This window comes from Lepisosteus platostomus, chromosome 12 (assembly GCF_059453375.1).
Source record: "Lepisosteus platostomus isolate fLepPlt1 chromosome 12, fLepPlt1.hap1, whole genome shotgun sequence".
NCBI lineage: Eukaryota > Metazoa > Chordata > Actinopteri > Semionotiformes > Lepisosteidae > Lepisosteus > Lepisosteus platostomus.
In genome coordinates, this window is record NC_142622.1 from 766,352 (window position 1) to 792,305 (window position 25,954).

The 25,954-nt window shown below is 39.5% G+C and overlaps 5 protein-coding genes and 1 long non-coding RNA gene across 7 annotated transcripts in view; 5 read left to right on the forward strand and 1 right to left on the reverse strand.

The window, feature by feature from the left end:
• The first annotated feature begins 295 nt into the window (after nt 1–295).
• LOC148650781 (homeobox protein Hox-A7-like) lies at nt 296–3,194 on the forward strand. Its single transcript, XM_088600324.1, has 2 exons — nt 296–823; nt 1,922–3,194. The coding sequence occupies exons 1-2, from the start codon at nt 442–444 to the stop codon at nt 2,197–2,199; spliced, it is 660 nt and encodes a 219-aa protein (XP_088456450.1). The 5' UTR covers nt 296–441; the 3' UTR covers nt 2,200–3,194.
• Nucleotides 3,195–4,070: 876 nt separating this feature from the next.
• The window catches only part of hoxa3a (homeobox A3a), a 36,515-nt gene continuing 14,631 nt past the window's right edge, over nt 4,071–25,954 (forward strand). For both annotated transcript variants that reach the window (XM_088600312.1, XM_088600315.1), the window contains exons 1-2: nt 4,071–4,405; nt 13,070–13,170. The gene's annotated coding sequence lies outside the window, so the exon portion shown is untranslated. The remainder of the gene's footprint in view (nt 4,406–13,069; nt 13,171–25,954) is intronic.
• Nucleotides 5,254–6,874, reverse strand: LOC148650783 (uncharacterized). The gene is made up of 2 exons (XR_015925547.1): nt 6,746–6,874; nt 5,254–6,001 (listed from the first exon to the last, which is right to left on the reverse strand). It is a non-coding gene; the product is annotated as an uncharacterized LOC148650783 (long non-coding RNA).
• Nucleotides 7,251–8,479, forward strand: LOC148650784 (homeobox protein Hox-A6-like). Its single transcript, XM_088600323.1, has 2 exons — nt 7,251–7,692; nt 8,103–8,479. Exons 1-2 carry the CDS (start codon nt 7,260–7,262, stop codon nt 8,369–8,371), a joined length of 702 nt encoding a protein of 233 aa, XP_088456449.1. The 5' UTR covers nt 7,251–7,259; the 3' UTR covers nt 8,372–8,479.
• On the forward strand, nt 8,406–12,333 carry hoxa5a (homeobox A5a). Its single transcript, XM_088600321.1, has 2 exons — nt 8,406–10,598; nt 11,331–12,333. The coding sequence occupies exons 1-2, from the start codon at nt 10,034–10,036 to the stop codon at nt 11,579–11,581; spliced, it is 816 nt and encodes a 271-aa protein (XP_088456447.1). The 5' UTR covers nt 8,406–10,033; the 3' UTR covers nt 11,582–12,333.
• On the forward strand, nt 20,657–22,556 carry hoxa4a (homeobox A4a). The gene is made up of 2 exons (XM_088600322.1): nt 20,657–21,329; nt 21,640–22,556. Exons 1-2 carry the CDS (start codon nt 20,924–20,926, stop codon nt 21,966–21,968), a joined length of 735 nt encoding a protein of 244 aa, XP_088456448.1. The 5' UTR covers nt 20,657–20,923; the 3' UTR covers nt 21,969–22,556.

A 25,954-nucleotide genomic window follows, 5' to 3' on the forward strand; every position in this document is an offset into this window, starting at 1 on the left:
AATGGCAGATGGCATAGGAATTACTTATTTTCATATTTTTTAGACATGTTTTGCGTGATTAAATGTAATTTACCTTTGGCCTGTTTTACCTTCCCAGATTTCAGCTCTATGCTCTGTAAATAGGTAGCCCCACAGAGTAAGGCTAAATTATCGAAGGATTAATGGCACATGTTCAATTTAACATAATTTATTATTTTTAATCTTTTTTTTTTGCTGTTGTCCACCCAAATGTTCAAATAGTCAGTTTCTGCGGTGTCTTTCGCTCTAGATTCAGCAGCCATTGGCTGCTCCGGTCACAAGGGTGGGTCACGTGAATAAACTCGCTCGGATCCGAGGAAGATGGGGTTTGGTGTAAATCTGGGGTGTAATGCTGTCATTTATCACGCTACCTCGTAAAAACGACACTGAAGCGTCTTGGCCAACAAATCACCGTCCAAAATTATGAGTTCTTCCTATTATGTGAATAGTATTTTCAGCAAATATGCGGCGGGGACTTCCCTTTTTCAAAATGTTGACCAATCTTCCTGCTCTTTCGCACCCAGCGTTCAGAGATCTGCATATGGACCGGGAACATCAGCTTTCTCCTCGGCTTTGCCCGGGCTCTACACGGTGAATAATGCCATGTACCAGAACCCGTCCGTACTCACCTCCGGGTATAACCTAGGCTCGGAAGGTTACAACCTGCATTGCAACTCATTTGATCAGAGTCTGCCCGTCCTCTGCAATGACCTGGCCAAAGGCGGCAGTGATAAGACGGGTCCAGCTGACCTCAGCTCGCACTCTGAGAGCAGTTTCCGGATGTACCCCTGGATGAGAACTTCAGGTAGGGCTAAAGTGAAGCGGAAACCCCCGAGTGCAACTGTAAAAGAGCGTTTACAGTCGCTGTCAGAGAAGGCTTTATGGTTTTAATTACTGACGGCTTGCCTCTGCCCGGAGAGCCCGTGGCATTGTATGTAAATGAGAAATCATAAAACTTTTATTACGCAAGTAATGAGTTCCGACCTCGTTAATCCGTTTCACTTCCGTTCCTGTAAAGCTCTGTCTAAAGGTAAATGTCTTGTTTTGCCTTTTCGTATAATTTTCAGTAGTTTGCAGTTGTTTATTCTCCCCGATTTTGGAGAAAAGAGAAAATGAAAAGGTTTATTATTATTAACCCAGTATAAGGCCACCACGTCCACGGATCCCACTGTAAGGAAATTGCAGGGCATCTTGCCTGCAGATAAGGGCTAAAATCCCTTCGACAGAAGAACTAGTCAGGAGAGCGCAAAGCACCTTGTAGCCTGTTTGATGTTTGAAACGCTGGTTGGCTACACATTTTCTTGAGTCTTATTTTCTTGGTCTCTTTTTATTTTAATTAGTTCTTCTTCTTCGTTTTATAATATATTTTATTTATTTTTTATTTTATGCTGTGTTTATTGCTGGATATAATACGTCTGTGATTATTCTGTAACCTCCGTTCCTCTCTTTCTGCCTTTCTGATTCTGAAATATATATTGCAGATATATTATTAATCTTTTTAGAGTCCGTATAAATGCTTTTATGCATCTAGGCATTTATTTATATGTATAGATACATGTATAGGGTTGCCTTTGGGGGGCCTTGTACTACTGTCAATATCAGTGGTAAAATGTCAACACATTAAAAATCTTTGAGTGTCAAAGGTTTCAGGTAAAGATTCCGTGTCCGTGTAATGTGTCTTTTGCGTGGATTTTGGAATGCGATATAAAAACACATAATACGTTAGTGCGATAGCTCTATATATACAGGAATACGTGCATCTCCACTTCTTCAGATTTCCGAATTGTTTCCTGTAGATATTGAATTTTAGATTAACATTACATAATAGCTTGTGAGGTTTTACGCGTTTTTGTCTGCGATAGAAATACATATAAAGAAATTGAGCGTTGTGTTTGTGTTGCAGGTGCGGACAGAAAGCGAGGAAGACAAACATATACCCGGTACCAGACTCTGGAGCTGGAGAAAGAGTTTCACTTTAACCGCTATCTGACGCGCAGGCGACGCATAGAGATCGCTCACACCCTGTGTCTCACCGAGAGGCAGATCAAGATCTGGTTCCAGAATCGGCGAATGAAGTGGAAGAAAGAGCACAAGGAGGACACCTCGATTTCCACCGCCGCCACCGAAACCACAGCTGAGGAAAAGGAAGACGACGACGACGAGGAAGAGAAAAGCCCATAGGAAATGAAAGACATCCGTGGAAAATAAGACTGGCTTATTGAACTGATATTTAGCAAAACATTAAAAAAATCTATTGCGTTGTATTGTGACATTAGTAACAAGAGAGATATTTAAAAATACAGCACAACAACATTTTGTGCTTAAGTGATTTACATCAAACATCAATGCGTTCCACGGGGGAACTGCGGAATAGTGGACTTTTAATTAAATGAATCCAATTTAAAAGCTTCATTCTCTGTGATTGTTTTAGTAACAACAGAGAAAGGGAGATTAATGAAACATTAATGTAGGTCTAACCTTTATAAGCACTAACTAAACTACCTATTACACTTTCAGGTTATAGTTTACGGGCACGTGCATTAAAAGCAAAACCTACCTATTGATGAAGTTTGTCAATGTGTTTAGAAATATAAACTTATCTGAGCTTCTGTATTATAGTATTCGATCAACATTCCGGAACTACCTTAGCAAAAACAGTAGCTACTTTTTTTAATTGTGTAATACGGTATGCATGTGAAATGTCTATTGTAAATAAAAGCTTTTAAACTACACGGCAGCGCTACAATGCACAGGCAACTGTTGTAACCTTACTTCTTCACGCTAAACGTAATAATATGTAATAATAGTGTTTCTGATGAAGTGTGTACAATCTGAATAAATTACTTGTAACTCCACGTTTTGTTTTCTGAGTAGGCCTATATGTATAACCACTTTTCTCAATAATAATAATAGTATTGTTTAAGGAAACGCACAGGACTATAACTTTATTTATCGTTGTAGAAAGGAAAGTTTCGTGTCATTCGGCTCTGGGTGATGTTGTGAAATGTATTGTATGTAGCATGTGTATTGCAGATATAGTAGATACATTGTATTTAGGAATCTGTTCTGGGACGCTTATGCCTGTTTTTATCAATATTTGTTTGACGGGGGGAACACAGCACGTGAGTGTTTGTAGGCATTGAAATTTTGATAAATAAAACATGAATTCACATGAACGCTAAACCGTTGTCAAATTAATGCATAAAGTTATGAAGACATGCGATCACGGCTGTTTTAACTCGGGCAACTGAGTATTGTACAGCGACTATACATACACACGTTACCTCGCTAACAACCTTGTTTTTAACTGAATCCCATCATTAATTGCACTATAAAGAAAAAAAACGATAAAAGATCAATCGTGACCTTTTCGACCTCTAAATGTTACAAAATACCACCAGCTGAATACTGTTTACGTTTTTATACACTTCATCTGAACGCAAAGGACAACTACATACTGCGACAGGGCTCTTGGAGTCTGGATTTTAAAGTACTGTTTCAGTTTTGTTTTTCAAATTTCGATTATATAGATGCAGCATTTACGGCTTTTAATTAAAATAATCGAATACCAATACGGACGACAACAACATCAATAATAAAGGAATAATACTCAATGATAAACAACAAATATTATATTTAAGTTTGTACCCATTTCCCATGTAGTTAACATGACCTCATAATGAAGAAAAAAGGTGAAAAAAAATACAAAAACGAAGGTAAAATCGTATTAATGCAAGTTAATCCCCCCTGAGCCTCAACCTTAGCGATAATTCATTATTCACAATTTCATTTTACGGATATAATTGATAATCAAATAAAACTATAAATGTTCTCTTTATTTTAAAGTCTGTCGTTGTCCTTTTGGTAAGATGGCGCCTATCTGTGACCTGCCCCCTCACGGAGAAGGAAAAAGCCATAAATCCGTTGTTGTTTATGAAAATTTACAACTTTGCAATACAACTTTACGAGTTGCTCAGTATTTCCATTGGCCGCTGACGGTCATGTGGATTGTAGCCGTGAACATGAACTTTTTTATAATTTCCCTTTCGAGAATAGAGCTGCATTCTTCTGCTTAGCTCCGTTCTGCTTCGGATCGCTTCTGAGCTCGCTTGTCTTTTGTTCTTTGTTTTATCACTTGAACAATGTGGACCGAGAGTCGGCTTGTACGGAGCCTCAGAGACGATTCCTTGGTTGGGAATTTTAGATTCCTGCACTGGAAGGAGTGGCATAACGGATTGAAAGCAACAACATATTCCAAGCTACAGCCGGGCTGATTTCCTGATCCTTTTGGCACGGTGAGATAGGAAGGGTCGTGTCTACCTGTCAAACTGGCTACTGTAAAACACCAACAAGAGTTATTAATTCGTTCAAGCCATCTTGATGAGAGGTAAGAGAATGGTCTACTTAATTACGTAATGAACAGCACAGTCGGCAGAAGCATAATTTCTTATAGGATATATCTAAATTATGTTTGAAAGTCACCCAACGTGTGTTGTCAATTTTACTTGTAATAGTTGTTGCTGGTGAGTGTTTGCGGCTTCTAAAGTATTTCTGGCCAGAAAAAAAAAACTGAAACTGAGACCATCAATCCTGTTGGAATGAAATATTCATTGGCAAAGTACATGCACTGTACGTATATTTTATCGTTTTTTCTGGCATGTAACAGATTTGAATCAACTTCAGTTGTTCTTAGATTAATGTATTTCTTATTTAACACGCAGCAACAATATGTGACATCAAAACATATAATTTTATTTTTTTACTCAATGTCATTAACAGGTTTTAGAAATTGAAGAAAACATATTCGTTAATGGGTTACACTTAAGACCCATAATATTCACCGGTAAATTTGTTTTGCAAATGTCATTTTGCATTTTCGGTACCTGGTTAGACAGATGAGTTACCATTTAGTATCAAAATCTGTATCTTTTTCTTTACTCTGACGTTGTAATGTTTTGAGGTCTCCCAAGGCTTGCTTTACCTTTCAATGTGCAGTCAAGCTAATGATAACGTTTTTAATAATATAGTAATTAGATAAATATTTATTTGCTTTCGTTTGATATTCCTTCATGATCTGAGTGCCTTATTGTACGCAGCCACTGAGAAAGGTAGAAACAGCTTGTTGCTCGAGGTCGCCATCTTGTGGTAAGAATGAACACTGTATCACGACGGAACCTGGGCTCTGTTAAATAAGTGTTTTGAAAGAGCTTAAGAAAGACATCGGTGCGCGTTGAATAAGTGTGTTAAAATATTTATTATTGTCAAGTGATAGCATTTATATTTTCTATTTAATATCTGAGATAATATTTTGCCAATGTCCATTGTACGAACATGGAATACTATTACTTTTACATTTAGCGTTGCAAAAATACATGTAGAAAAATAATTATACATATTAACACAGTTCGAAAAGCATATAAAATCTTGATTGCAGACCTTATCGAATTTTAACAAAACTACTGGTCAGATAAAAAAAGATTTTCCTCAATACGATACAAAAGTAGACAGCCATGTTGAGGATAAAAAGGTCTATCAAGTTTATTTGTTACTAAAAGCATAATACAAGTAATGCATACTCTCGTATTGCTGTTCTTCTTAAGATTTTCCTTATTTTGTATGACCTTATTGCTTTAATTAGTTTTTAATCTTTATTTAATTACCTTCGCACCCGTGGTGCCACGGTTATAACATTCGTACTCACTGGTATCACTGTGTACGTGTTTTCACTTTGATCGAATGATATCTAATCAATTCTAAATCAATTCAAATCAATGGCTTTCCGTAATTTTTGGATACAATAATTGTTAATAATTTGTGACCTAGACAAAAAATTATCATATTTAACTGTCAATAAACTCCAAAGAGCAGTCAAAATATACCGCTTCGAGACATGGCCTGCTTTTGCGTCTTGATCATCTGGAGTTTCGGCTTCGGGTTCCTTGGTGTTGATTATCTTCGGAGTTCGGTGAATAATTAAACAAATCTGTTGAAAAAAAATAATTCAAGTGATAAAGACGGCAGGTGGAGAAGAAACCGACACACTTGAATGTGATTATATTCAGTCAAAACACTGTATTTGTTTTGGAAACCGGACAGCACTTTGGTTTTGTTCAAATTAACAGATAATATAACGCCTCAGGTTAGAAAACGTTATTTTAGCACCGCTTGGCAATTCAGCACAAAATTGAGTATTTTTAGATATTTGCAGCGTATGTATACATGAGGTAATGATCGCTGTGGACACAATACGTAATGCAATTATGCAGTAAACCATCAACCGCCAAATATCACAAGATCCTGTGTTAGAGTTACAGCAATCCAGAGCGCTCCGAGCCTTCTAACAGTACGTGCTTATTTAAGCTTCTTTACGCCTGTGAGGAAATTAGAGGCCTGCGACTATCCAGCTGTCACCCAGAGTCATCTCTTAAATACATAACACAGGGTACATTAAGCATTTTCAATGATGACTAGCAAGCAATGTATTTACGTGTATAACGGCAACAATAATCATTATCTACATAATTATTATAGTCCGTCAATGATGCTAATACCAATAACATGCTCAAGCCTTACAATCAGAGCTGACAAATGTTCTATGTAAGATTTAGAATTCTACTGCAAAAATAATTGGTAATTGTATAGAAAATTCTTCTCATCTAAGCTTATCAACAGCAGATTTCACAATCGTTCGTGTATAAATTCGTATTTCATATATGAAAATACATACCTCTAAATTTCGCACATCTAAAATACTCCGATGGTTTTTTTTTTTGGACACGTTCATTTAAACTTGTGTGCATCTTCCGAACACTCACGTGTACATATGTGTCGTTTGGTTCAAAATACGAGCTTTGAAAAACAGTATTTTTATTTACAGAAGAAAGCAGTAAGGTACACACAAAGTGTAGGTGAGGCTGTTTTCGTTTTCGACATCATTGCACTCTGTTCTTTCTCGGTTACAAAAACAGTCCGGTGGAATGTCTTATTGAACTCTAATTGGCCGGCTCCCGGTTCTGGACTGATGAGGCTGTTTGTAAGTTTACTGGTTGTACGGCGAGTACCCTGGGGAGTGATGGCTCTGTGGAGCGGTTTCTATTGGCCAGCGGACAATCAGCTGGTTATATTCGCTGCTGTCGCTTTTGGCGCTTAGCCACCTAGAAACAAACCTTGGGCGACCACTAATAGTTATAGCCAGATGTACAAACACACAACAAATCACAATAGTTCGGTTTGTGGCGCAAATGAGTTCGTTTTTTGTGAACCCAGCTTTCCCTGCCTCCCTTCCCGCTGGGCAGGATTCTTTCCTCGGACAAATCCCGCTGTACACATCTGGCTATGATGCACTCAGGCACTTCCCAGCTCCTCATGGACCCTCTGCGATTCCAGACAAGACTTTTCCACCCCCTTGTTTCTATCAGCAACACAACACTGTGTTTAACACCAGAGCGCCTTATGAGTATGGGCCGTCCTGTTATCACTCAGACAAGGATCCAGTGAGCGTTTACCCCGCGGGCAGCGACAAGCAGGGGGCAGGCGACAGTTGCCTGCAGTTCTGTGGTGACCAGCACTGTAAACCGGACTGTACACAAAGCAAAATCTTCGGCAATGAGCCCCCCGACCGGAAGTACCCTGCATCAGCTCACCCGTGGATGCAAAGGATGAACTCTTGCAATGGTGAGTACAGAGCTCAACTCGCCATCATTCCTGCAACTTTGCAAAGTTATGCGAGAAGCTGAAATAATTTCTACTGTTGCACCTCTGAGTTTCTGTAGACGAAACGTGAAACTCTTTTGATAAAATTTTGCTCTGTCAACTTTGTAGCGTGAATCTCAGGGCTATGCTTCTTCACAAAACTTAAAAGAGTTTAGATTTCTAAAAATAGAAAGTGTTGTGTCCAAGATTAACTACACCGTTTGCAAACGTACAGCTGAATGTAGTTTGAGTGGCAGTTTCTGACATGCTCATGTACTACGGTGATAACTGTCCTTTCCAGGATTGCCACTAAATGTATATTTAATCTAAAATGAGATGTGGACTGCATTGGATGTAAAAAATAGTCTGGTCAATTTTTTCCTTCTCTCCAGCTTCAATATATGGATCGCACGGGAGACGTGGGCGCCAGACCTACTCCAGATACCAAACTCTAGAGCTGGAAAAGGAATTTCATTTTAACAGATATCTAACTAGACGCCGTCGTATTGAAATCGCTAACGCTCTCTGTCTAACAGAACGACAGATTAAAATATGGTTTCAAAATCGACGCATGAAGTGGAAAAAAGAGAACAAAATTCTGAGCTCAGCAGAGGAGAACAGCGAGGAAGTCAAAGAGAAAACAGGGGAGTGCTCTGTGTAGCCCGCTTGTGCTTGTAGGCCTTTCCTGCGATGTGGAAATTCAGAACAATATTCTACTAGTTAATTTACGTATATATTTATTTATTGCTGTGATACAAAAAATGAAAAATATTTTATGTAATCCAATTAGAGCGTCACATATCTTAATTTAAAAGTAACCGTAAGCAATATTTAAATGTTACTGAAATAAGAAATTCAGATCTATAGATTAGGAACATGTCCAATAATTGTTGTTAGATTCATTTTTTTTATTTGATGTAGTTTTAGAAAAATAATAATTCCGATACTTTTCCGTTAAGAATACGGACGTTGTTCCGAAAATGTCTTCTTTATTGCTCTAGTGATTTATTTAAAAAAATAGCTATGAAATTTGTTTTTCCAGAAACCAAGTGTGAAGGTGTTTCGCCGTCTGAAGGCAAGGAATGTGGCGAATTTACATAACCGCAGATACAACGCGTACACTGTGCGAAATGTTATTATTATGAACGGATTCGAGTGTCGGTACTGTGATTTAATATAAATCATATATTTTAAAAATACACCGTAATTATGTTTCAGCATGAATGGGCGCAAAATTATAACTGTTCCCGTTTTTGACCAAATTAAATATACCGGACCCTACACTATTCAATTATTTCAAATCCAACCAGGGGACGTTTTAATAAAAAATATACTTAACATTATTTTTTCTTCATCTTAATGCATTATAAAGAATATACGTAATGTTTATCACATAGCACTTAACTTATATTCCGGAATATTCCTCGCCTTCAGATAGCGATTTAGCTTTAGGCAAAACACTGCCTACATTCACCCAGCGAGTATAACATTCATTCCTGTTATAAACCTAAACGCGGTAAGAAAGGAACTATGAGATAAAACAAAAGCGCGCACAAGGAATATCCGTGTTGTGGATTAAAAAAATCGCAGGCTTTATGTTGTTACGCATTTACAGTAATTAAAGAAAGATGTGATATCCTCAAAAGGAACAGAACAAAATAACCGAAGCCTTAAGGATCAAATAACTCTCCAGCGGAATTACATTGCTTACTACAGTTAATTTAATTACAATTCCATCCGCGGCTGCGGTTCAATCCAAACAGTGTGAAGAAGTAATCGCCGGGAAATATCAAATTGTCAAAGGAGCGAATATTATATTTGTTTTTGCGGCGAAAAAGCGCAATAAAAAGTCGTAGCGTTCAGGTTGCATTAATCATATCATGAATAAAACGCGAGTAATACTGCAGCAATGCCTGTTAACCTTTATTCGACCCCTGCCCGCACTCCCCTGATCGAAACGGGCAGTTCGGCCGAGTCTCCAGAGGGTGGCGCAAGACGACAACTGAAGCAGGAGCCGGAGCGCGGCGCCCTTCCCCGTGCGCGCTCCCAGGCGCCGGCATCCACCCAGCTCTCCTGTTTGTGCACGAGTTTACCTCTGGAGGTCATCAGGCAGGATTTACGACTGGACAACAAAAGCACGTGACTCAAAGTCGTACCCCATATTTGGGTGCCTACGTAGGAGGGAATCAAGTACATGTCCCAGTCATTTCCATAATTCATCATAAATTGTGCAGGGGTGCTATAGACGCACAAAACGACCAAGACCACAAATCAAGCACACACATATCTTTTTTTTTCTAAAAAAATAGAACAATATCAACAAATGAGCTCTTATTTTGTAAACTCATTCTGCGGTCGCTATCCTAATAGCCCGGACTACCAGTTACATAATTATGGAGATCACAGCTCTGTGAACGAGCAATACAGAGATTCTGCGACCATGCATTCCAGCAGGTACGGCTACGGTTACAATGGGATGGATCTTAGTGTCGGGCGCTCGACCTCCGGTCACTTTGGTTCTAGTGAAAGGGCTCCCAGCTACACATCTAGTGCAACAGCCGCATCCGCAGAGCCCAGGTACAATCAGCCTGCCTCCGCGACTCACTCGCCACCTCCTGACCCTCTACCCTGCTCCTCCGTTGCCAGCTCGCCTCTCGGCGAAACTCACCGCGCTGTTAAAAACTCCATAGCCAGCCCTAATACCTCCTCCTCTAGTTCGAGCAGCAGCAGCGCTCTCTTAACCAGGGACGGTGCAGGCAAGCCGCCTGCTCCCCAGGATGACAACTCGGCGGGCAGCGTCCAGACAAATTCACAGAACGGCCAAAACGCGAGCGAAACATCACAGCCCCAGATATATCCCTGGATGAGAAAGCTGCACATAAGCCACGGTAAAACTGCTTCTCTTTTCTTTTATTCATTTCAGTGTGTTGTTACTGTTATTCCGACTTGTTTTTCCTTGGACACTGAAATGCAGCATGGTGGGATTAAATGATACCGCATGTTTTAACCGAGTGTGCGTGGTTGCCCGAGACGGACCACAGCATGAAGTTGAGGATGGTGTGGTGTTTCATGCACATTCTGTGTCCATTATGGAAAAAGCAAACAAAATGTTTGCAGAATGCTGACTATCGGGGCGGATTCACAACGGCATCCCCCAAAGCACGGCTCACAATCTGCTCGAATTTTAACCTTGAAGAGAGGTCTTCATGTGTTTGTTCTTGCAAATGATGGTTGGGATTCAGAAGTTTTTAATATATTTGACAGACGCCTCTCTGTCGCATATTGGCAATGAACGTTCATTTCAAAAATAGAAAATTCAGATGCTGGCTAAAATAATATACATCAGTGATTTTTCTTCACTACTTTTCTGACCAATGATGACCAGTGGAGCCTAGGTAGTACCAGGCAACCAGTGACTATATTCTTATTGTAATTGAACGCCATTGTTGTTGTGCTTAGTGAATTCGAGGGATTTAGGATATGTCTGATTAAGAGTAAACAGTGTAAGTGATTTTTCCCACTTCCAATTATTATTATTATTATTATTATTATTATTATTGTTGTTCTTGTTGTTATTATTATTATTCTAGTGATGTAAGTGATGTGGTTCTGTGTCACAGACAACCTCGCAGGACCCGAAGGGAAGAGAGCTCGAACAGCCTACACACGCTACCAGACGCTGGAGCTAGAGAAAGAATTCCACTTCAATAGGTATCTGACCCGGAGGAGGAGGATTGAGATAGCTCATGCTCTGTGCCTCTCGGAGAGACAGATTAAGATCTGGTTCCAGAACAGGAGAATGAAATGGAAAAAAGATAATAAACTGAAAAGCATGAGCATGGCAGCAGCCGGAGCCGCGTACCGTCCTTAATTTCTAAGCACTTGAAGAAGTACTGGCAATAAACCGACGGACTGTTCCAGTCAGAGCGACAGACTTTCCAGAACTCCTGAGCGCTGGGTCAAACACATCCTTCAGCTCCAGCCTTTTAATCCTTAATCCGTTCAACTGGTCTTGCTTGTATGATTACAGCTGCTTTCTGTAAAACTTTGTCTTTTATCGGCTTAGTGTTGACAAAAAAATGGGGTAAACGTTTTAACTTATTTACTGTACTAAGGAGCAAAATAAGCTTGTGTTACTTAAAGTAACAGTAAAATCCGTTTAGTACAATTGTTATGTGTTGCACTCTAATTAAAAAAAATAACGAAAATAATAATATGTGTTGCTAATATGTGTTATGTATTTGTATGCTGAATGTCTAAATAGCTCCAAGCTGTCAAGGAAATACTGGTTTCTTAAAATCGACGTTTTCTTTGTAACCAATGCTATCGTTAATTTAAAATACTGAAATACTACCTACCTTGTATATCTGTAACTGTAGTGCGTTGTGAATACGTGAGGGAACAATGATTCCACAACTTTATGTCCTTGCTGTGCCTTTGTATGACTCTTTGCACGAACTTCAGTAAGTTGCTCTTGAAAGCGCAGCGACAGTGATGTGTGTTTTTGTGAAAAGGTATTCAGCATAGTCATGGCTTGGCTGTCTGAACAGATCGTGATCGCTTTTGTATTTGTTTTTAAGAATGACTGGAAGTAACAATAAAAATAATAAACTTTCTACAGTTTTTCATGTATTGTGTGTTGCATTTCGGCACTTTGTGCTCAAAACAAATTTGGGAAAATGCGGCCTTCACGAGTGTACTAGACTGTCCTACTTGATGCAGCTACTTGCGCGGAAACGTTTAAAATTAATCCAGCTTTAGTTTTATCATACAGCCGTTATCCTTGACGCAGTGAAAACGAAACAAAACGAATAGCGTGAACCCAATTAGCAAAATGAAAGATAAAACATAAAAATTGATTCATTGCCGCAGAGTTTTTCTAGATTTATGTTTAAAATTGTTGACTTATCAGACTCTAACGCGACTTTTCTGTTTGTCGTCTCTAACGTACTTAAGTTTCTTCTCACTAGAAATTCAACAGGTCGAAAAACAGATTTAACTGTACTCACCCATAATTACGCGCCTGAGACTAAATGCTCCTTACCACTACACAGAAGGATGGTCTGTGGTTCTCTATCCTAAATGGCAACATTCTGAATCCTTCTTTAAGTTTAAAGCCGTAAACTTTATTATCCCAGCTCCGGCTATATATGACATTTGGGTGCCAAATGAATGGGGTTTTGTCTATGAATTAGATCGTAAAATCATCCATAGCACAGACAGATAGGCTCACTGGCTATAAAAAGTCACGTGGTGCCATTAAAGTAAGTTTTATGGTTTTGGGGAGTTGACATCCAACAGTATATTGCACATAACATATAATCACACTGACGCAGGGCTCCGTTTGACTCTTTTGCAGGCTGTTAGTGTTCCCTGACCATAACACCAACTCTTCTTTCAGAGAGCGAACGATGCAGAAAGCACAGCCAAAGCACGTGAAACGATGGCTACCGTCTCAAGGTAAGCTGTTTAAAACCAGCCCGTGTTTGTTGCTCCTTTGGTGTGTTTCTGTTAACTCCTCCCCAGCGTGCTGGGTTTGTGAATGGGCTTTGTGTCTTTGTTTCTGGTTACTTCACTCTAATTTGACAATTGGGGTGGTTGGAGTATAACACTTGGCAGATGTTGAGATGGAGGCCTAATGTTAACTAAGTGGTCTGTCCGCAGTAATTTACTTGATTCCTTTGCTATGTATCTTGATTTGTCTTCCATATCTTCTTAAAGTGTATTACCTTCTCCGCAGAGTGTTTCTTGATATTCTAGTGTTATTACATTGTACATCCCCCTTTTGGAATTAACTGTTAACTAACTTTGCAAACTTTTTTCGTGGCTGTGTAGACCATCGCTGGTTAGAAAATCTTAGATCTCTTGGGAGTTTATAAAGGAGCGTGCTCATGTTGTGGCGTGTAAGTTCTTTGAAACTGTTTGAAGATGGGTATGTTTGTTGCAAGGAAAAGTTCGTTAAAATTGAAGTACAGTAATCCTTTAAAGAACCAATAATACATTCACCCTTAAAGTGAGAGGTCAGGGCAGTGAAAGCAGAAAAGACACGCCTTCTGTGAACAAGCGGCTGTTTCCACAAAATGTCTCCTCGCAACATTCCAGTGCAATTAACCGAGTTTTATGATACGCAATAAAAACTGGGGTGTAAACAAAGGGAGAAGTCTTGTGTCTTTGAAGGACGGTTCCGGCTGTGGCTAGGATGTAGCTTTTATCTGGGAAACTTGATTTGTTTTCGGTTGTTAAATTGGGAGGACACCTGAAATTTGTCATTGACGTGAAAAATTCTTCCCATGCTTTGAATACAAAAAAATGGACAGTTTTATGAAATGTGTTGTTAAATACATTTACATATGCATGCACACGCATTTCAAGGCTGCATATTATCCTTTGGCTTTTTACAAGAAACACGGAATGTTATACACAGATTGCTCTAGTGCGAGGCGTTAAAGTTTTTGCAGCATTGTCCTGACACTAATACAGCCAAAACGACAGAAATTAAACTTGACAAAGGAGGGAAAGATTAAACATCCCATACTAATTTGAAATAAAATCGGGTCGTGACTAGAATTTTTGTTTCTAATTTTGTGAAAAGATAATTGAAAAAAATATATGAAACACCATTCTACTGAATGTGAAATAATTTCTTTCGGTTTGTAGGAGGACACCAATTCTGTTTAACTATATTATATCGTTTCCCGTTTTTTTTTCTTTTGGGGGAAAGTTGAATATGAAATGTCAGAATAGGTTATTCTCCTATACATGGAAATTTAGATTTTGTGGATTCAGGAGGTCAGATTCTAAAAAACGTTTCCCCTTTGAAGGAATAATAATAATTTGCTTAAATTTATGTAGGCCTGCTGATTTCGTGTGTTTCTTTTTTTTTGCAAAGCATTCAGACATTCGGAAGTTCTGAAGTTATACAACTGATACAACCGCATGCAGCCTGTTGGATTGTGTCTTTGTTTGCCTTCTGGTTTCTTGGATGACCGAAACGTTCTGCACGGGAGCTCGAGGCCTGTAGCCCTATAGGTCTGATAGTGTCGCTCAACAGGAACTGAAGCGAATGATTCGGAAAATCTAATATTATTTTCAAAATAAAACGGATGACCATCCAAATAAAAGAAAACACTGCTGTGGTGCGCGAACTTTTTCAGTTCTAATAGTTCTTGGTGCTGTCATATGTCTGAATCTTGGTTTATTGAGCAGGTACAACAGATCTAAAAACGGATTATGCAGAAACTTGTCACAAACGAAACCATGAAAGTGTCTCCACCACCGTCACACTCACACGTGCTTTCCCTCGTTATGATTTGCAAAGCCTGAGCTGCATTCCCTTGATCGACAGATACACATGGGTACAGCTTCTTAGATTTGTGCCTGGGGTCCCCAGTAGAAGGATATTTTTGTATCATAAAAATAAAAACGCACACGACACGGGCATACAAGCAAAACGTCGTGTTGATTTCAGAAGTTTGTTGTTTTGTTTTGAATTTTTTTGGAGAGTTGTTAAGGAATTTCATTTTCTGTAAGAGCAAGACATTCGGAGCCAATGCGCCTGTTTCAAACTGAGAATATTTTCATTTGAAAGCAGAGTTACATTTTCATAAGAAACTAACGAGTTATTTGTAAAATAGGTTCAGTGATGTTTTATGTTAAAATCTGTTCTATGTTATACTTAAAACAGCTCAAATTGGACAGCCAAGTTGAATCTATTTAAAATAAAGTGTCAGCACCAACGAGTTTCGTTTGTTCTGTCGTGATAAGGTCGTGTTATTTCCAAATCATCGAGTATCTACTGTTTTTAACTTTTTACAGAACTATTTTTCTTTGCAAACCATGAAAGCTAAGTCGGAGAAAACACTCTCATTCAAATGAATTCGTTTCACAATTATCCTTCAACTGGGCTGTTTAAGGAGGCTCTTCATGACATGAAGTAGGGTTATTTTACATTAAAAAACAAGACAAACCAATATTGCTGCATTAAAACGACAAGGAAATTGTTTAGTGATATAATGAAATCCAACGAGAATTCTTGTCTACGCTTTAGTAGTGCTGAAAATCGGTACACTGAGCTGTGGACCGTGTCACGGCATGAAAAATAGCTCTCCGAGCAGTTCACCGCGAGGTCAAATAAGGCAAGACAGATGAATCTGCACACCCCTGGAGTCACCAGCAGAGCTCGCTTTAGGCCAAGTTCATCGTCAATGCGCCATCCTGCACAGCATCGTGTGCGCCCAGGCATTGTTCCAGACTCTCCCACAAATGTGCACATTTATTCAGCGCCAGGCAATTATTCAAAACGAATTTAACCGCTGAGTCTTAATACACAACTTTTACATACGGTGTTCACCAACACAGACCTAAACCCCTCATCATGATGCTTTATTTATGTCTTTATGCATTGGATTGACACAATTATAGGCGATTTTTAAAATACATTTGCTTGAGGTTTTTTTTCCCTGCATTCATAAGCATTCCCGATGACCGCTGTGCAGGGCAACGTTGACATATTGGTTTGTATCTGTCTTTCTGGGTGAAACCGGCCCAACAAGAAGAGGGAGAGAAATCACACCACATATGACGAACATATTCCGTTTGAATGAGGCTGCCTTTACTGTTAGTGCCCCTTAGCGAAGGAACCTCTCCTTTTCGCATTGATAATAATAATCATAATAATCTGTCCCCAAAAGAGAGACACGTTCTGCTCCTGCCTCACGCGAGACGCTGCAGCACACTGAGGGGCAGACACATCGCGAGTCGGGGCGGAGGAGAGAAGGAAAAATGAGGGTCAAAAGTTTACGGTCTGCTCAACCCTTCGTCATCCGCACAGACAGAGTTTGATGTCAGTGTTATAACAGCGATCTTGACTATCAACACAAAAGATAAAATAGCTTTGAATTACACATGTATCACTCTGGACTCCAGGTGAACTCAGGCTCTGGGGCGACCTCAATTATGTACCACGGGAAACGGGGACTTCTTTTCACGTTTAAAATGTGCTGGATTTCAACCAGAATTTGCATCACGACTAATGGTTCACATTTTCTTACATGGAACGTTTTGTCTCTAGATACACCGTTTAAAAACACTTTTAGTTTTGCAAGCTTATTGTTTTTAAACTGTTCAACTGTATATGCAATAAAACAATTATATGCAATGCACATTTTACTGAAAGAATTTGCAATTATTCATGCTGCTGCTTCACGAATCAGTGTTAATGAAAAGAAAAGACAGAAAAACCTCACGCGAGCACTCAAGAATAGTTTCCTTATTTAACTTCAGCCTTATCGCTTTGAATGTATTAGACACGAAACAGAACCCGGCAAGTGATAAAATCCTGTTTTTGTTAACTGCATTTTTCATCTAAAGATCACACTCGCGTCACACGAGTTTCTATAATATGTTAATATCTCCAAGTACCCACAGCAATCTGGTGCCTTGCAGCGAGGTCCCCCTTAGAGCTCTCATGTTGCTATTGAAATTGCACTGGGTCAAAACCGCAAGTTGGATGTGTTTCAACGGTTCGGTACGCCAAATAAAATCCCAGTGTAGATATTTTCTGGCTTGACGACTATGCCACCGGATTTAAAAAGAAAATGTAGAACACATTCTTTTATATGAACAGACAACATTTTAAAATTTGTGATCATGCAGATAAAGACGCCCATCACTCTATCTTTAAGATTGCTGATCGGTTTTATTCCTGCTGGAATCCAATAACATTATACAATAAATATTTTAACTAGCCAACTAACTCCTCAGTACAGTATATTACAAAAGGGTATATATACTCCGGTTAAAGGGGCACAGGGAGGAAAATAGAAACTGATTACGAACTACGAAATATGCTTGTCATGAAGAAATTCTAGTAGCTATGAGAAGAGTTCTGTTTTGTAAACATTTGATCAACATCAATAATGCTACTGAATTCTAAATACGGATTTACAACAGTAATGACAATAAATTATGAATGTTTTGCAAAGCTCTGGAAGTTTACTTAGGTCAAGCAAGGAATGATTTTGATCTGCACTCTTTCGTGGTCACTGGCAGCGAATCCGGCATCTTCAAGACAACTTGTTTTTCGTTTGGCTAAAGTAAAAATATCTGTTCCATACAGGTTTCAACCGACCATGAGGCAAATACACAATGAAAAAAAATTTGAAATAGATCTTGAACAATCGACACAGTTTCTCGTCTTTGGTTGATCTCCCTTTCGGCCCGATAAGGACAGCAAGCTGACCAAAATATGTTGTCAACAGCAACAACAAAAACTTAAAATCTCTTTCCTGTCAAACAGTGTCTGTTTTTTTTTTCAGGCGAAAATAATTCATTAGAACGTTTATAAATTCTGAATTTAAATTTTACTTTTTACATTCGCCGTCTTTTAAGGAGAAGGGAGTATTCAAAAGCAGCGTGGGAACTTGAGCACTTTCCTCTTTCTGTCGCCCTTCGCTTTCACAGATAAACCCTCTCGCCTGCTGTATTGTGCTGTAAATATTTGTGTGTGTGCGTTCCGACACGTATGACACGAGTGCGGAGGATTCAGGGAGATAACAAGCGAAAACAAAACAGACCGGTCTTGGGCTATAATTCTCATTTTTACATTTCGGAAAAAATAATAATAGACAAATAATAATCATGCTAGATTGGTTAGATTTCTAATTTATTTTTACGTAAAATAAAGAAGTCAAGAAAAGAATCTCAATTTTTTGAGTGGCTATCAACTTCTTTACTTTGTTGTGCATATGCTAAGAAGCGTCAAAGAAGGAGTGCATTTCTGGCCTCACGACTGAATTGGTTCACGCTTTGTAATGGCAGTTCTTAGCTGTTTTGTCTCTTTGGTGCTACGGGGAGTTGACCTGGGCAAAGCAGTTAGTTATCTCCCTCGAACTGCATGCAGTTTCCAAAAGGCTAAGTCCAAGGGTGAGGTGAACTTCAGGTCACTGAGTCTAACAAATATGAAAATCTTGCCTCTTGAAGGACGCGCCTTGTTATTTAACAAAGAGGTGTCAGTGTCCAAGATTAATAAGAAACAAAATGCCGACGGTGCCACTTTTGGGTCACTTGTAGGTTCGCATACAAGAGTGAGGTTTGAACTCATCCGAAATGTACGCAAAAAAGACTCTCGACACAGACACAGACTCCGCAGTAGGAAAGGGACATGGTGGATACCGACGGATGTTTTGCGCAACGGGGTTTGCTCCATTTGTGACGGCAAGAAGACAAATACACCACGTCTCCGAACCATTCCGGTACCGGGTGAGCAGAGGGCGAGGAGACAGTGGACAGGGGGGCGTGCTTGGCACGTGAAGACTGTCCAGAGGACGGTGCCTCGTGCAGGTGAAGGCGGCGGTACTGCTGTTGGCCAGAGAGCCCAGTGCCTCCTGCCTGGTGCCAGTTCTGTTCTGTCTCCAAGTGCAGCCTTTCATGGTTCAGCGCCGAGTCGAATGAATTATTCTTACAGCGTTTTGAGGTTGAAAACAATCTTACGTGGAGAAAATTCATTGTTTCACAGGCATATCGATAACAGTGCAGATGTTCTACCATCTCAGTAACAAATAGCACAACAATATTCGATTAGGTTGTAATCTACTCACCTAAAGGCTATTTTCATCGGTATCTGCTAAATTTGTAAAACACGTTAGAATAGGGCATTAAAATAACTATATTTTTTTTTATGCAGCAGCGTCAGATAAATCGTCTTTTCGCTTTTCTTTTAAATATTTCTCCTTTTCAATATCGTAGAGAGCAGTTGAGGTTTTGGGGGTTACCGGAGCGAAGCACTGTGACCCAGGAGTGTGAACTCCTGCAGTACCCTGGGTTGTGAAAGAATGCTCCGGCAGTCCAGTACCGGATGCAGACAGGGAAATAATATATATTACATTTCCTCTGACATCCACAATACAGAGTAATTGAAATCCAATACAGTATATTTCTTGTTTCATCCGTTTTCATGCAGTTTGTCTCTCTGTTTTTTAAAATAATGTGCATAACGCAGAGGAGAATCCATCGAAACAACGAGACTGTCCTTCACAAACCCCGCTGTTACAAATACAGCAGCAACTCGCCATGTGTGGGAACCGGCAGCTGTGTAAGCGATCAGCTTCTGCTGTTATCGATTTCATTTTACAGCGATGCGCGTATTTTGTTCCTTTATTTCCATTAATTCTCAGACGCAAGAATGAAGTAATTCCGTGACATTTCTGAAGATTGCGTTTTCCTGTTTTGTGGTGTTTCGCATGGGCCTTAATAGTTAACTTTATAAAACAATAATTTCATGGATTAAAAAAGAATACAATATAATCATTAGAAGAAAGGCATTTATATTTTTTTATCTTAATCGTTGTCATAATTTAACAATCAAAGATGTTAAAATAAAGAAGAATAATGTATGAACAGATACGTAGAATAGTCATAACACACATACTCAGAACGTTTAAACATCTAAAAGTAAAGCAATAGATCTTATCTCAGAGAGTCACAAATCTTGACTATGCTCCACCCCAGTTAGAGGACGGGTTTCTGCAAGGGAAGGGTGAATTCTCATTAAATATGGGCGAGAGCGGGATCGCCGTAGTTGTTATTTTTACTTACACTAAATTAAAACTTTCTTATGTATTTCTCTCGTTTAATCATAACGAATATAATCTACGCAGATGTGCCATGTCAGTTGAATTATACTCTTTGAGAAATTGGTTTTGTAACGTCGCTTTAGTAACCATTAACCTTGTTCTATAGATCCGAAAAATCTCTTTCCAAGGAGAAATGTTGTCGTTTGCAAATATTTTTTCATGCACTTTGGCTTCCACAGTTAGAAGCTATAATAATAATAATAATAATAATAATAATAATAATAATAATAATAATAATAATAATAATAATAATAATAATGAAGAGGAGGAGGAGAAAATGAGAAATAATTATCTCCAAAAAAGCAGTGTTTTGGTAAACGTGTTCAATATATTTGTGTTTTGCCGTTCAGCTGTAATGTCATTAGGCAGCAGAACTGTTGACGGCGTGACCGGTGTCGCTGTGCCCATGTCTGACCTGCCATTGGCGTCTGCGTGCGCGGTGCCCACCAGAGACTCTGCCATTGGTCCTTCCCTTCACGTGATCACGCAACTTTGTACATTTGACAGGGAGTAGGAGGGTTCTGTGGAGATCAGAAAAACGACAACGCGAGAAAAATAGTATTTTTTCCCTGCTCAAATTAATGACCATGAGCTCGTATTTGATAAACTCCAACTATATCGAGCCTGCTTTCCCTTCCTGCGAAGAATTCTCTCAAAACAGCTATATGCCCACCCCCTCTCCCGAGTATTATGAGCGGCCGAGAGATCCTGGATTCCCTCGTCACGAGGCTCTCTACCAGCGGTCCAACTACAGGGAGCAGAGCTACGGCTACAACAGTATCCATACCAATGGACCGGAAGACGCCCCCCAGCAAAGTCGCGCTCAGCCCCAGCCAGCCCTTCGGAACCAGGCTCCGAGCCGTAACCAGGGCTGTGAGAGACCAGCCCTCGCCACAGCCTGCCGCGGGAACGAGAGAGCGGCGGCCGTGCAGAAGGAAGCCGAGCCGGTGGTGTACCCCTGGATGAGGAAAGTGCATGTTAACACCGGTAAGTTATGCCACAGCCTTAAAACGAGACCACTCTCAGTCAGTCACCTCCTCGAAAGTGTAAAACCCCTTTGAAACCGCGGCCCCTTTCAGGAAATTTACGAGCGCCAAACTGCTAGGTCAGTAATTAAAGCCCCTCATAAATTCTATTGCCATGTACCGTCCCTGAACCATGTGTCTTTGCCTGCCTTCTAACCCAGACTCTCACTTTCTGCTGGACTTCAGCCAATGCACTATATTCCTGCTGTGTTGCCTCTTGCATTACCGTTTTCCCTTGAATTTGACGATAACGCTGCTTTCCTTGTATTTAGTAACGAGCAGTTTTAATGGAGGAGAGGGGAAGAGGTCTCGGACTGCCTACACCCGACAACAGGTCCTGGAGCTGGAGAAGGAGTTTCATTTCAATCGCTACCTAACCAGGCGTCGACGAGTCGAGATAGCACACACGCTGTGCCTGTCTGAACGCCAGGTCAAGATATGGTTTCAGAACAGGAGGATGAAGTGGAAGAAAGATCACAAACTGCCCAACACTAAAACGCGCGCTACCAACCCGTCACCTGCAAGCCAGCAATCAAGGACGCCCAGCCAGACCCAGGAGCCACTGAGCTCGGTGCCCACGGCCTCGGGTCTGGGTCTATAGACACAAAAAATACTCTGCGACCTCGTTGAACTTGTGGACCAAAACTCGAGAAAACCAAAGTCATTCTTCAGTGACGGACCATTCCTCTCACTCCAGCCTCTCCTCCTCTTCTCACAGACGGGCTGTTAACGGACGTGTATCTTGTTTCGATTCACACAGTCAGTGTCTGTATCACCTTTTTGTCACAAGGACTTTGCTAAGGTCGTGTTCTGCAGCTGTAAAGATTATTAGATGCTGTTATTGAAGGTTAATCCTGGGCTCTGTGCTCTGGGCACGAATCCACTGTGCACTGCCACACATACAAGAGTTAATATGCTTTAGCCTCTGAGCTCTGTACATGAAGTTGCAACATATCCCCAAATATCTGTGTAATAGAAGTCGTGTTTGATCCCCTTTTCTGAACCGTTGGGTGTGTGTAGTGTGTAAGCCAGGCCGTGTGTGCTTGTGGAAATCTGGTGTTAGCTGTGGATATCTGTCTGTAGTGTAGTCTAAAACGGAATGGCATTAAATGTCGTATTGATATTGAAAGGGACTATTTCAGACGAAACTTCAAATAAAACCTCATGTCGATGATTATTTATTACCTGCGATGGCTTGTAACTGTTTGCTTTCACAACACGTGAAACATTTAGTTCACAGTGACGGTTATTTAACATAGATTTACTCTCGATTTTCTGTACCTGTCTCACGAATCTACACACAAAACCATGTAAATCGTCAGAAACAAACATAACCATGCAGCTTCCGAAGAGGGGGTAATTCCTGATGTGAAGTTACATGACTTTGGTGTGGAATTTAATCCGTGTGATTGCATCACGAACAAACGTCTTTCTTCAGGAGAGCAGGAATAAAGTCGTTAAAAACTTATAAATTTGACACCTAGTCACTTTCAAAATGCGGAAAAACACAGCGTTTAACAGTGTTGTCCTGAATAACTAAAATACATGTTTAACTACCGTTTTCTATAAGTACGGATAATTATTCTGAAAGTTATTTTACCAACATTTAAGACACATTATATAACGTTATAAACTTACGTGTTGGGATTCGTTTTACACATCACTCGATTTTACTTAAATTATTTTCCTGTATTAGATTGTGCTGCAACGATAGAGCACTACAGGGATGTTGACTTTACTAACACCGGATTCTTCTTCGATATTCAATAATTTACAACCATGCAGACAAGACAAAAAATAATATCATTCCAAAGCACAAAACATTTTACTATAGAGCCCTACACATTTTGCACGAAATTCGGCGAAAGTAACCAACGAAATTAAAACGATTTAGATTTAGCTTTTTCAAGAAATAAAATAGTCAAAATTCAGATTAATTATTTAAATCAGAGTGAAAAATGCTTAGTATGTTGTGAAATGGTAAAAAAACAATTAAGGTTCGCTAAACATAAAAGACATCATTACTTATTTTATTTTATATTAATTTACTAATGGCAGTCAATGAAGCATTCCTGGAGAAAAGGCTCTCAGTCACTTAGTAAAATGGTGTTTTTTTTATTTTCTGGTGGCACCAGCTTGAATAATTTACTAAAGAGTCAGTGCAGATGTAAATTTAACGATAGAACTGTTAAGAGTTTTCTGCAGGGATAGAATCAAACATGTGAGATGTAGGTTTTAATCCGAGTTAATGCAAAACACAAACGGCATTGCCAGTTAATTGTATAGAATATAGTTACAGATAGATTTTAGTTCCGTTACTTTTAATTTACTAAAAACGATGAAGTCCTTAAAGATTCCAATATATTTTAACCAAGAACCATTAATCAAGTTATTCAGTTAGGACTTCTTTTGTGTTTCTGCGGGAGCACTGAAAAGCGTTCGTGTGAACGGAATTCAAGAAACAAATCTCAGGAAGATAGCTTTGGTCAGCAGGCTAGCAGAGTGTTTTCTGTACAAAACCATATTTCGTTAGGTTTAGTACATATTAAAAAGTCAGATGAAATTTGGGCCTTTGTTTTGAAATTCCTTCGAATCGTGTAAAGTGATTTTAGATCTGACCATTGCATCGGTTGACATTTTTATACAATATTTGATAACTAACGCTATTATTGTCTGGGTACATGGTTCAATTCAGATCTACCTGTAAACTTACGGAGCTAAGAGTGTATAAAATTCCGGACTGATATACAGTCGCCTCAGTTCAGAGCGCTGGCTTTGTTGGCCAAAACTGAACAATCAACGGGTTCACCAAAAGGACGCATATTCTACCCAATTATCTACTTCCAACTCTGTGGACTGAACCCTGACCTCTGTGTGTGTGTGTCCGACACACTAGCACAACGGCAACTATCCATTCCTCCCAAACTATATTAAATACAACTCAATCATGATAGATCATTTTAACAATCATAAGATTTCATTTAGAATTGCTTCTTGACGTTGTAAATGTGAAATAGTATACTCCTCCCTTAAAGCAAGGCAAGACAGCTGAGGCATTATCAATGCTAATTGTTCTTTCTAGATCCAAGGCTCTTTATTGCGCTGATTAAAATGTTAACGGGCTCGACGGTGGAAACTACTGCGCTACAACTCCGGTACCGCGGTGCCATTCCTTTTGTAATTGAGAAAGGGGTTTAGTTTCTTTGCCATGTGGGAAGTTGGCATTTGTTGTGCGCCATTCAACTTGTGATAAATCTAACAACCTGGAGTTCACACAAGGACGTCACAATTTCGTAGTGCCATAAATTGGAAATGAAATAATAGCATGACAATCTAATAATCGAGTTTACTATCAGCGTGTATTATTATAATATCATCAACATCATTAACATCATCATCTTCATCATCACATTAGACAGTTGTCACATGTTGCTGTCTCTTTCTTAGCTGCAGATAAGCGGATACTCTTTATGTATTATGTATTGTAGATCAATTCTTCGATTTTCTGGCGACTTCGAAAGCAATAATCGAATAAATGGTAACGGAGTGATGTCATATTAGAAAATCTTCCTGGAGACGTGTTTTTTAGACATGCATGTTTAAGGACCGCAGTGGAACAGCAGTCAAATAGAGACAAAAGATTTGGAAACGACTCAGGGTCAGGGCAGTAATTTTTATAAAACCAGCAGTTTAATCCGTGAATTAACTGAACTCATAATGTCAGATTTGAAAAGAAGGGAAGAAAACTGCACCGAGCCATAGGCAAGGGTCAGCAGTAGCCCCCTTGTGTAGGTGTTGAAATTTTAATCTTTCTTGTTCACGTGACTCATTAAATAATTAATGCAGCTGGTCAGAAATAGATATGAAGTCGCCAGTATTCGCACTTGATGTGGTCCTCTGTGAAGTGAATATCAACTTTCTCATTCTCAAAACAAGAAACTATTTAGGTTTTTTTTTTTATCTCACCATCCGGAGACGAATTTGGGACTAGTATGTCGTAGTGTGAGTATGCATCATTTTTTAAAAAATAAAATTAAATCAGGCTGTGTTTTATTATTTATTTCCTTACCTGTCATTCCCCTGATGAATAACGCCTGCTAATAGAATGAGATTTAAATCACTGGCATGCCGATGTGTTTTGTCAATCTTTCGTGTGTCAGCGATATTCCTAGATTTTTATGATTGATTACAACAAATACAAACACAGATGATGGCGTTCTAGTTCACAGTGTGCATGCCTGGGTACCGTGCAGGAGAGGTACCGCTTTGTTCCGTTTCTTCAGGTTCATAAATCATTCGCTTTCCCGGGCGCCGAACCAACACTGAGGCAATGCAGTTACAGCACTTCGAATTGAGAAAACAGACCTGCCTTTTAAGACACGGGTACAGGTTACGTAAGTGGGTCCAGAACAAAGTCAGTTTGTACCATGACATTCTAATGGGCACAAATGTTTTTAGGATATAAAAAAGGATTTGTTAAATATAGTTGTTACTTTTCATAGTCTTCTGTACAACAGCAATAGAGGAAAGCACTTGGACGGGGAAGTAATTCTGATTGTTTTATAAGGCATTTTTAAAGTTTTGACG

Bases quoted from the DNA above. Each gene is read 5' to 3' on its own strand.
- LOC148650781 (XM_088600324.1), top strand. From the start codon at position 442: ATGAGTTCTTCCTATTATGTGAATAGTATTTTCAGCAAATATGCGGCG. The intron at 824-1,921 runs GTAGGGCTAAAG...TTTGTGTTGCAG, and splicing joins CCCCTGGATGAGAACTTCAG to GTGCGGACAGAAAGCGAGGA.
- hoxa4a (XM_088600322.1), top strand. From the start codon at position 20,924: ATGACCATGAGCTCGTATTTGATAAACTCCAACTATATCGAGCCTGCT. The intron at 21,330-21,639 runs GTAAGTTATGCC...CCTTGTATTTAG, and splicing joins GAAAGTGCATGTTAACACCG to TAACGAGCAGTTTTAATGGA.
- hoxa5a (XM_088600321.1), top strand. From the start codon at position 10,034: ATGAGCTCTTATTTTGTAAACTCATTCTGCGGTCGCTATCCTAATAGC. The intron at 10,599-11,330 runs GTAAAACTGCTT...TCTGTGTCACAG, and splicing joins AAAGCTGCACATAAGCCACG to ACAACCTCGCAGGACCCGAA.
- LOC148650784 (XM_088600323.1), top strand. From the start codon at position 7,260: ATGAGTTCGTTTTTTGTGAACCCAGCTTTCCCTGCCTCCCTTCCCGCT. The intron at 7,693-8,102 runs GTGAGTACAGAG...CCTTCTCTCCAG, and splicing joins AAGGATGAACTCTTGCAATG to CTTCAATATATGGATCGCAC.